The 11,331-nt window shown below is 48.7% G+C and overlaps 1 protein-coding gene across 1 annotated transcript; it reads left to right on the plus strand.

The window, feature by feature from the left end:
- The first annotated feature begins 700 nt into the window (after positions 1-700).
- PRKRIP1 (PRKR interacting protein 1) lies at positions 701-11,024 on the plus strand. Its single transcript, XM_030536857.1, has 6 exons — positions 701-828; positions 2,740-2,818; positions 5,514-5,614; positions 6,457-6,542; positions 7,972-8,039; positions 10,287-11,024. The coding sequence occupies exons 1-6, from the start codon at positions 709-711 to the stop codon at positions 10,397-10,399; spliced, it is 567 nt and encodes a 188-aa protein (XP_030392717.1). The 5' UTR covers positions 701-708; the 3' UTR covers positions 10,400-11,024.
- Positions 11,025-11,331: the final 307 nt, after the last annotated feature.

The following is an 11,331-nucleotide window of genomic DNA, read 5'->3' on the forward strand; positions in this document are numbered from 1 at the left end:
TGCCGCAAGGAGGTCAATCTAACTACAGGGCACAGACATGAAAGTTATCTTGGCCAACCTAGCCTTTAAGGTAGAGCCCAGACCCTACACAGACTGTGCAAGGACTACTCCACGTTTTGGGAGCAGGCCTGCAGCCTCCCTGAAACGCCCATCAGCCGGGGCTTGGCTCGCCTTCACCATGTCCTGGTGGTGTGCCAGGGGAGCAGGGCACAGAGGTGGAATGGCCCCATGGCGTGACTAACCTCAGGGGCCAGCCACCGGGGCGCGTCCAGCCTGCCCCCAGAGGGAGACGCAGCCAGGAAGAGGGGGGCTGGATCGGCTGTGATCCCCCTGGTCTGGGGCCATGGGCACCTCCAGCCCCTGCACTAACAAACCAGGGAGTCAGGCTCAGTCCTTATCAGCAACCTGACAATAACAAACTCAAGTGGCCCTACAATAACAAGCCAGGCTGCGGTGCTGGCAAGGGATGCTGGTTGGATAAGGAGCCAGAGTCCCAGGCGACCCTACAATAACAAGGTCTGACGCAGACACGCTCCTTGATCAGCGCCTGGCTATGAATATTGACGTGCTTATTAATATGGAGATATCTTATTAGTAATCCGCCTGGCCTGGTGAATATTCATGTATGCTAATAGCAGCGGCCCGTCGCCGCCAAGACGTCATCAGCAGGGGCCGGGCGGGCCCAGGCGCTGCCGGCAGAGGCCGGAGATGGCGGCGCCCTCGGCCCCGCGGCCGCCCCGGCCCCGCAAGGAGCCGCAGCCGCTGGTCATCCCCCGGAGCGCGGCCGAGGAGCAGCGGCTGCGGCTGGAGCGGCTCATGAAGAACCCGGTGAGCAGCGCCGAGGCCCCGGGACTGCCCCCCCCGGACTGACCGGCCCCCGACCGAGCCCCCTGTCCCCCTCCCGGACTGACCGGCCCCCGACCGATTCCCCCGGACTGATCCTCCGAGCCCCCGGGACCGCCCCCCCCGGACTGACCGGCCCCCGACCGAGCCCCCTGTCCCCCCCGGACTGATCCGCCGGGTCCCCGGGACCGCCCCCCCCGGACTGACCGGCCCCCGACCGAGCCCCCTGTCCCCCCCGGACTGATCCTCCGAGCCCCCGGGACCGCCCCCCCCGGACTGACCGGCCCCCGAACGATCCCCCTGTCCCCCCGGACTGATCCTCCGAGCCCCCGGGACCGCCCCCCCCGGACTGACCGGCCCCCGACCGAGCCCCCTGTCCCCCCCGGACTGATCCTCCGAGCCCCCGGGACCGCCCCCCCCCCGGACTGACCGGCCCCCGAACGATCCCCCTGCCCCCTCCCCGGACTGATCCGCCGGGCCCCCGGGACCGCCCCCCCCCGGACTGACCGGCCCCCGAACGATCCCCCTGCCCCCTCCCCGGACTGATCCGCCGGGCCCCCGGGACCGCCCCCCCCCGGACTGACCGGCCCCCGAACGATCCCCCTGGACTGATCCGCCGAGCCCCCGGGACCAGCCCCCGACCGATTCCCCCGGACTGATCCACCAAGCCCCCGGGACCGCCCCCCCGGACTGACCGGCCCCCGACCGAGCCCCCTGTCGCCCCCGGACTGATCCTCTGAGCCCCCGGGACCGCCCCCCCCCCCCGAACTGACCGGCCCCCGAACGATCCCCCTGGACTGATCCTCCGAGCCCCCGGGACCAGCCCCCTGCCCCCCCGGACTGATCCGCCGAGCCCCCGGGACCGCCCCCCCCGAACTGACCGGCCCCCGACCGAGGCCCCAGACTGACCGAGCCCCTGAGACCAGCCCCCCCGGACTGATCCCCTGGACTGACCCGCCACGCCGAGCCCTCGGGACCGGCCCCCCCGAACTGATCCCCCGGACTGCCGAGCTGAGCTCCCGGGACCACTCCCACCCGGACTGATACCCCACCTTCTCCCCCCTCTCCCCGGACTGACCTGTGACTGGGATCTGCTCCTAGTACTGTTCCCCTCAGCTCTACCCAGTGGCAGGTCAACCCTCACGGGACTGATCCCCCTTCACAACCCTCACCAGTTGAACCAAACTTCCCTTCCCTCACTGATCCCCCTCCCTCTGCTGGGGGCTTGGACCACACCCCTCTCTCCCAGGACTGATTCCACTTGTACCGTCTCCACCATCTTTGTCCTGGGGTACCCTGATCCCTCCTCTGGGAACTAACCCTTCTTTGCTGCCCAGGGGCACCCCAACCCTTTGCCCCAAATTGAACTTGCTCCCTGTTTTGGGGGCCCAAACTGACCTCCCTCCTTATGCTGGGGGCCATAACCAACCCCCTGCCTCCTCCCCTCCCCTCCCGATTGATCCCCTATACCCCTTCCCTGGGGGCACCTTGATCCCTCCTCCCTGGCAGACTGATCCCCCATACCTCTGTGCTCGGGGCATCCTGATTCCTCCCCCTTGGGGGATTGGTTCTTCCATCCCCGGTGTTAGGTAGACACAATGGGTAACTCTCCATTCTGTATGCTGGGAGGAAATCTCAAATTCAATATGTGTGGGGAGGGGTGGCTGTCACTGATCTCCAGTTCCCATTCTGGGGGTGTGCCCTGACTCCTGTCCTTTGGGGCCACTGATCCCCAATTTTTCTGCTGGAGGAAAGGAGCTAGCACAGTTCTACTTCTGCTAAGATCTGTGCTGACATGGAGAGATTCCACCATTATGCATATATCAGCTTTCGATAATAAATTAAACCTTTGCCCAGAGGAGATGTTGATGGTTGGCTTGTTTTTTTTTTTTTTAGGATAAGACTGTTCCAATTCCTGAAAAACTAAATGAATGGGCACCACGCCCTCCCCCGGAATTTGTGAGAGATGTTATGGGTAAGGGCACTCGCTATTCTTCAGATAACTATAGATCAAATGGCCTAGATGAATGTGTAATGAAGACAGGAGAGAGAGCTCTTCTCCTGTCCACTTTTGTTAAGAAAAGCAGCCAGGAATAGGCTTTTGGTGGCATTTTTCCAAGTTGTCTCTTCCAAGTCTACGTTGTGGCTGTTTATTTTCAGAGTGTGATGTGAACAGCACCTAGGCCTCCCCAGAACGCTCGTCTGCACTTCTGACTGTGGGTAGAGGCAAGGTGCTGCTGTATTGATAGTAAGTAGTAACTCTGGCCTCCTCTAGGATCTCAAAGTGCTTCAGAGATACTAATTCAGACCTCACAGCCCCTTCTGTGAGTGTATTATCCCCATCTCTCAGAAGGTGGGAAATCGAGGCACATAATGAGCATTTGAGCCAGGATCAACCTAGATCTCTTGACACTTAGACTTGAGCCTTAAAGGCCGTCCTCTGGTTTGGGACCATGTCTCTGTTAAGTACTTTGCTGAATTGAGGCCTTAAAGAGGTGGTTTAGCAATCAAAGGGAAGGGACAGATCCTGCAGGTGAAGCCCCAGTGAGAGTCCGGGTGCAGATTGATACCAGAAAGGGGGAACTCCAGGGATCACTGTACGAAAGGACGGGGGAAGCCAATTATATCTATAATTCATTATTGCCTTAAAAGGATGTGTGGTGAATAGACTACAATGGTTTCATTACCACTGTATTTGCTTTCCCTCCCTGACTTTGTGTAAGACCTAGCGATTCCTGTGGAAAGGGGGGCGGGTGGGAAGGACTGGTGTGCGTATGCATAGCAGGACAAGACGTACCATATTGCCCAGTCAACCTACCGTTGCTTGAACCAGGGTGGGGGGTGAATTGAGTCTCCATGGCCCATTCAGTTCTTAGAGACTCAGCTGAGACTGATGGCAAGGGGTCTAGTCAATGAATTGATGGTGGTGATGGTTTTGTGGTGCGGGCTGCTGACCAGCAGAAACTGAACTGAGCCACTGGTGTCTCATGGCTCACTCTGGCTTTCAAACCCCTTTCACCTGGGCTGGATAAAAATCGATGATAAAAATATGCTGTTACTAACTTGTGATGTCTTTACTTCTTACAATCCCTCAGTCAGTTATATTCCATACAGAGTGACCAGATGTCCCGATTTTACAGGGACAGTCCTGATATTTGGGGCTTTGTCTTATATAGGTGCCTATTACCCCTCTCCCTGCTCCTGTCCCAATTTTTCATGCTTGCTGTCTGGTCACCTGAATCCCATAGGCGTCCATTTGGGAGCGTCTTAGACCAGGGACATTTTTAAAACTGGAGTTTTTTGTTAAAGGGTTGCTGAGTCCTTTCAGAGCACACTGGACTCTGCTTCTGCACCCCGGGCCATTTCCTTTAATCTCCTCAACAGATGTCAGTGCTTAAAGGGGCAGAGTTTAGATAAATCTTACTCTGACCTTCACTTAGGAGGTGCTTTGTATACAGTGTGACAGGTTTGGGCCCTTTGGGGTGTCACCTGATGTTCTGGGGTGCCCCTGAGTTAGCCTGTTCTGCCAGCCTAGGTCCCCTTTACCTGGTCTTACTGGGCTAGGCTCATGAACCAATTCCAGCCAAGTGCACAGGCAGGGGCACACCCAGCTGCACAGAGAGACAGAGATCTGCTCTGGGAAGATTCAGCCTTAGGGGCTCTCCCCAACACTCTGGTGCCCACTCCCTTTAAGGGGCACAAACCCAAAGGTTTTATGAAATTCACCCCCGCCCTCAATCTGGAGGGAGATATGCACAACTCTCCCCCATGGCTGGAAATTAAATAAATTGGATTATATTATAAACAAGAAATAAGTTTAACAACTACAAAAAGTGAATTTTAAGTAAGTATGAGAGATAACAGACCAAAAAAGCAGATTACTGAACAAATAAACCAAAGTACACAAGCTAAGCTCAATAAACTGAAGAAATAGGTTACAAAATGTAAATTCTCACCCTGAATATGATTTTAGGCAGGTTGCAAAGTTTCTGTGATTCAGAGTTCCTTTCAGACTGGACCCCTGTCTCAATCTGGACTCCTCCCCTGCCTTCCCTTCAGCTGGCTTTAGCAATCTTTCTTCTTGGGTAGAAGGCCAGGGAGAGGAGGAGCCACGTTTGCCTTCCTCCCCACCCTTGAATAGGATTTACATAAGGTGAGAATCCTTTGTTACCAAAATGTGACACCCCTCCCCCTTCCCTTCCAGTGGAAAGTTACAAGAAGTCCCAAGTCATGTTTAGTATCAGGTGACAAGACCACTTGACTCTGTAGTATCTCAGCATCCACGAGACAGTGGCAGTATAGAGCAGTCTGCAGGAAGGCCAAGCCTTTTCACAGTCCATTTTCCTTGCTGATGGGTCATCAGCCCTGTCTGGCTTTTCCGTTGTTGTGCCTGAAGTGGTAGCAGTGGGCATCACCCAAAGTAGCATAGTTGAAATACAAATACATAGTCACTGTTCCTAACTTCAAGTACAGAAATGATACAGGCATACACATTGGATAATCACATTCTGTAAATTATAACCTTTCCAATGATATTTTACAAGACCCATCTTGCATAAAGTACCTCAGTCATGTCATATTCGTATAAGCATATTTTCATAATGAATATGGAGTGAAGCATCACATACAAAGAGTAGCAGACTATCTAATGATCCTTGTGCCATTGGCAGGTTCTAGTGCTGGAGCTGGCAGTGGGGAATTCCATGTGTACCGACATCTTCGTCGGCGAGAGTACCAGAGGCAGGATTTCATGGATGCCATGGCTGAGAAGGTAAGCGGGCCCCTTATTGCAGTCAATTGTCCGATTACTCAGTGTTCATTGTACTGTTTTTCTAAGTGTGTGTGAAATCAGATGAACTTCAAGCTGGCTGTTTTTCCTAATATGGGATATGTGCTCTGGAAAACCAGCATTAACACACCTGGCTCTTTGCATCAGACCATGCCATTCCCTCTCTGTAATGGCTGACCCTGCTGGAGGGTTATGCCCTCATTCCCAAATATGACTTAAAAATGCTTTAAAAATCAATAGAAATATGAGTAGATTCTTCCCAGCCAACAAAGTGAGCAGCATTGGTTATGCTTCCTTGGTTAACAGCCCTTGGCTTACAAAGACAGCATCAAAACAAGTACTTCTCTAAAGTCAGGAATCAAAAATTGCCCACTCCTGGACTTGCTCTCAAGTCCTGGACGAGGGATACATTAGCACTGCTCTCCCATGGATCTTTGTCCCTCGGCCGAGTCCCCCTCTCAACACATCTTTCAAAGTCACTTGATTTGTGTGTTGCTGCTGATGTCTTCCATGTTGTTTCCTCTTTTGCTATATAATTTTCTAGGGCCAAATCCTCAGGTTCTTGTTGCACTTGATGTTGATTAGGTCCTCACTCTTTCCCCCCTCCCCTCTCAGTTAAGGATCTTGGAATTTGGCTGTTAAATTTTACATAGAACATTTTTCTTATCAATACACATTTTTTAATATAAAAAGGCACCCACACCAAACCTGCTGGCAAATCTTCCCAGTGTGTCTGCTAAGAGACTTCTCCCAACATCGAGAGATAATTTATATAATCATATTTTGTTTAGATTGTAACCAAAATGTCACATGATCAATTACAGCAAAAACTGGATGAGGAATACCAGAAGAAACTGGAGAAGAATAAGATGATTGCAGAAGAGCAGACGGCGAAACGCAGAAGGAAGCGGTGAGAGCAAATTGTTCCTGGAAGACTGAACATAGAAACTCTAAATGCTTTATGTCCTGCCTGTAGCTACATAGTTTGGCTGAATGCTGTCTTCCACGGTCCAGATCTTTCAGCTCAGATGTCTGACTACAGAGATCAGTTTCAAAAGTGTTTTAAAAGTTTCTTAAGTGAGTGTCTGTAGCACTTGGAGCCAAGAACTTTAAGTTCAGAAAATGACTGTGCATCTTGGGTATTTGCAGGGGTATGAGCCTGCAGAACAAAAGGTGACGACTTTGTAGATCGGGGTTCTGTTTAAATCAACGTGATTTATTCAGCTCATTGTTTCATGTGGATGCTCAAAAAGACTGCAGATCAGAATTACTACTTAAGTTGACTATTTAAGTCAACAGTACTGTGTGTGCTCTCTTATACCAGTAGTGAATTTAGCTCTGAAAATATACCAGATATATGGAACTACTGATTAATGTGAAATGTTTAAAATCACATTATAACTGACTGCTATCCATCAGCATATATGGGATTGACACAGATAAATTCCTGTTAACAAGCATACTCTAGGAATTGTATCCGATTGATGGAGGCATGTGAAGTCTGCAATCTTTGTTTAGTGCAGTGTCTTTTTAAAACACTAGGGCAACCTAGAGGACTAAATTTTCAGAGGTGTTGAGCCCCTGCAGCTTTCATTCACCACCACTGGAGACTATTGTTCAGGGTTCTAGTGACTGAAAGGTGCTACCAGCTGTTGAAAGGTCTATGAAATTAGTTACTGGTCTCAGTTAATGTATCTGTGCACAAGTATCCACATCACAAACAGCCTTGTCACCCTTGACTCTTACTGGTCCCTTGTTAGCATTCTTGACATAAGGGCCAAGGAGAGAATGAGCCCTGGAGACTGAAATTCTCTCCTACACCTTTAGGTTAGAACTGAAACATGCTGCTGGGGAGATGTTTGTAATAGGTCAGTGTAGTTAAAGAGATGATATCAAGTTAAAAACTTGTATATAAAAACTGTTAGTGATAATACCTTCCATTTTTTTAATTTTCAGCTTTAACAAACTGACTTCGCCATTCTGTTTGCTTTTTGGGCTTTTTTTCTTGGATAATGAAAATAGATGAGTCACGCTCATTTTTGTTTCATGTCTGTTCCATTTTCAGTTTCTTCTGTACTAGCACATGGGTTGCCAGTCCCCCAGGGAAATGGCTAAAAAAAAATGAAAGTTTTCAGTTGGAATAAAAACAACTTGGGGACATTTCTGTTCGTCTTGTTTTTGTCAAACTTCACTCTCACTAAAGGGAAATGTGAGGCCAGATTTGACCTGAACTTGGCTTTTAAGGTCCATGTTCCAAACCTGACAGGAACATTAAAATGTACAAAAAGATTGAAATGCTGGAATTTTCACTGTCATGAGTGTTTTTTCTTGTTTTACAGACAGAAGTTAAAAGAGAAGAAACTGCTGGCTAAGAAAAGTAAACTTGAGCAAAAGAAGCAGCAAGAAGGTCAGCAGAATAAAATTTTCCCGTTCTTCAGGGCTCAGTTCTGCTCGCTCTCCTCCCCCTCCCCCCTGCTGAGCTTGCAGTTTGTGCCTGTGTGACAGAGGACAAGCTAGTCTGTTACATTTCAGTATAACTTTCAAAAGCCCCATTGAAATTCACGTAGGATGGGAGCTAGGCTGGTAAATCACGTGGGGTATGTCTGCAGCAGCTGGGGCAGACAGATGCGCTAGCTCTGCTCGAGCTAGTGCACTCACGGTAGCAATGTGAAGGTCTGTGCTGCTTACCGACCAAGAGGGTTGAGTGGATGTGTACTCAGTTGGCTAGCCCGTGCCACTGCCACATGCTGCAATGGCCACACTAATATTTTTAGCTTGCTAGCTTGCCAGCACATCTGTCTGTCCAGGCTGGGAAGCAACCTCCCTGCTGCAATGTAGACATATCCTTAGGTGCTTCTGAAAATGCTACCCTTCATTCAGAATATCGCTGACCTACAAACTGGTTCGGTTTGCTCCTTAACTGCAGCAAACGTTGATGTTTTCCTAAGATGATGCTGTTGCAAATATTTTGGCTCAGTCAAACTGAGAACTTGCAGAATTAGAGCATTTTACAAAAGGCATTTTTAGAAAGGGAATCAGATGACATAAAAATAGTCTTACGCACTGAGGACAGGGCAGAAAAATTAGAACTGCACTGAGGAAAAAACTGCATACTGTGTGGCCAGCCAGAAACTGACTTATGGTACTGCGTGTAAAAGAGTGATCTATTCCGGTACCATCCGTGTTCCACATATAGAAAGAAACATCCACAATTCTATAGCTGTTCTGTTTAAATTTGGAAAATCAGGTATTTTAGTACAATCACGATTACTGATTGGAGAATCAAACACTTGTTGACTAGGTGGCTCTAGTGAGAGCACGATCACTCACTTTTCTTAGAAATAACTGCACGTTGTGGCTTTGAATTATGATTGCACAGGAAGTCTTTGAGGGCTGTAGCAATGCTGATAGTTTTGCTAGATGTGACTATATCTGTTTGTAAAACACACATCTGTTTGAATCTGACATTTGCCAGCCTGTGACCTATTAAATCAGAGGGTCAATCCTTGGCGTAATTCCACTGAAGTGACACTACAGGTGGATTTGATGCCTTATCATCAGTTCATTAGTTTGTTGTGGAGCTTGATCTTGAGGCGAACATAAATTGCAGAGTCTATATTTTGACTGGTTATGTACTGGTGAGGATGGAATTGCTGCATCAGGGACTTGTGATGTGGTGTGGAGTCTTTCACATCTAGGTTGTTGGTTGCAACTAGCATCACAGTTGGCTGTAACTGGCAACGGTCTTGGAAGTCTCAACAGAGATCACACTCTCCCCTCTGTCTTCTAGAGGGAGACCTTCCAAAGCAAGGTGGAAGTTTATTGGTTGGATTGCGTAGGGAAGCGTGTTCTCTGAATAAACAGGACTTCAGTTTCCAGGACTGTGAATCCAACTCCTGTCACCTTCTCTTTTTTTTTTTTTTCTTTCAGTAAAGTGTGGTGCCTAATATCAAGTGACATTACACAGCTTCACCAGTTGGTGGCATCAAACTACTAAGAAATAAAATGCTGTGTGCAAGGGTTGGTGCTTGGGATGAGTACTATTGCGTCCCAAACCAAATTCAGGTGTAGGAGCTGGAGGAGGGCGATAGGAAGGATTTTGGATCAAGGGTCCCATTTTATCCAATCAAAGATCATCATTGGGGTTCTGATAAATGGTCCCAGGTCTGGTCCTTCTCCAGCAGATTGAAACTTGAGACGCTTTTCATGAACCTGGTTTGCAACACCTACCCCACAGAGCTCAGCATACTCCTAAGCAAGGCCAAACCTGTCAATCTGTTGCAGATCCCAGCATAGCTATAAAATAGCTGTGATCTTGAACGGGCACTACCTAGTGGTACAAGGAGTGCTAGTAATAACTAGGAGCAATGGGATACAATTAAGAAGCTGAAGTGAGGGAGTATTCCTGAAGGTGTGATTTTTCTGGTGCGCCCATCGTTTCACTTGGAAGCCTGTTACATGGGGCCTTTAAAAGATAACTGGACAAAATATTAGTAAATACATGGTAGAGAGCAATCTTGCAGTGACGCTTTAGGATTGGACAAGGTGGGTAACCTAATTAACTTTTTCTCTTCTAATTTCTGAGGTTAATCTGCTGTTTAATACATCGGCGTGCATGTTCCAGGTAATCAACATGTTCTCTTTACCCCATTAGAGTCTGACCAGTCTCAAGAGCAACAGACCAGTGAGGAAGAAGATGAGGATACCAAGGAGGAGGAAGAGAAGGAGGATGATGCAGAAGATCCCAGCTTTGTGATGGGAAGATGATGATGATGCAGTGGCAGCTGGAAACAACGTTCATTACTTTATGTTCAGGAACACAGAAGCTTTCATCTCATATGCTAATAGGTTCTGCCTGGCTGTTGTACCTGCTTGACAGTGGAGGTGTGACCTTCACATCTGAGTCCCAAAGGCTTTTGGTAGAAGGCTGCCAAATAAGAGTATTTTCATAACTGCTTGTATAACTGCTGTGCAGTCTGCTATAAGGTTGCTCTAACGAGCCAGCCACAAGCCTGCGTTACCCTAGAGTTCTTTCTAGCATGGCCCAAAGTGTTTTCTGGCTGAGATCGAAAACATATCCATTGACATTTGAGGGCAGATTCTGCCCTGAAGGCTGTGTATGCAACATTCATTGAACTCACTAGCAATGGGATGTATGATTTGAGGGCAGAATTTAGCTTGAAGTAAAGATTGGACTGGGCCCAAACTCCCCCACACTGTGAGTATTTTCAATTTGGGGTTGTGTATTGGGCCCAGCTCTAACCCGAAGAAGTCAATTTCTGTTGCTAGACGAGGGTGAGAGGTATTTAAACTGAGAAACCCTTTTTTATTGCTCAGATGTGCCCTATTCCTTTCTTTTCAATTTTTCTATTAATAAAACGGGAATGTCTGATTTCCTGTCTGCTCTTATTTGAATGTGATTTAACTAACACAGGAACCTCTTGCCTGCTGATTTTAAAGCTGGACTCAGGCGTTTTTAAAGAACATGAATGATGCTTTGTTTCCTGGGGGTGGGGTGGAGAAGCATGTGAAATTCCAGGAAATTTAGAGAAATACTTAACACTATATGGCAATGCTGTGCCATCCTAACCGTGTTTGGATTAAGGGAAGAAGAGATCAGTAGTGACACTGACGCTTAACAGGGAGATAACAGATTTAAGACTGTAGAGAGCTGCTGTGTATACTGTGCCTTTAATTTT

This window comes from Gopherus evgoodei, chromosome 17 (genome assembly GCF_007399415.2).
Source record: "Gopherus evgoodei ecotype Sinaloan lineage chromosome 17, rGopEvg1_v1.p, whole genome shotgun sequence".
NCBI classification, from domain to species: Eukaryota; Metazoa; Chordata; order Testudines; family Testudinidae; genus Gopherus; species Gopherus evgoodei.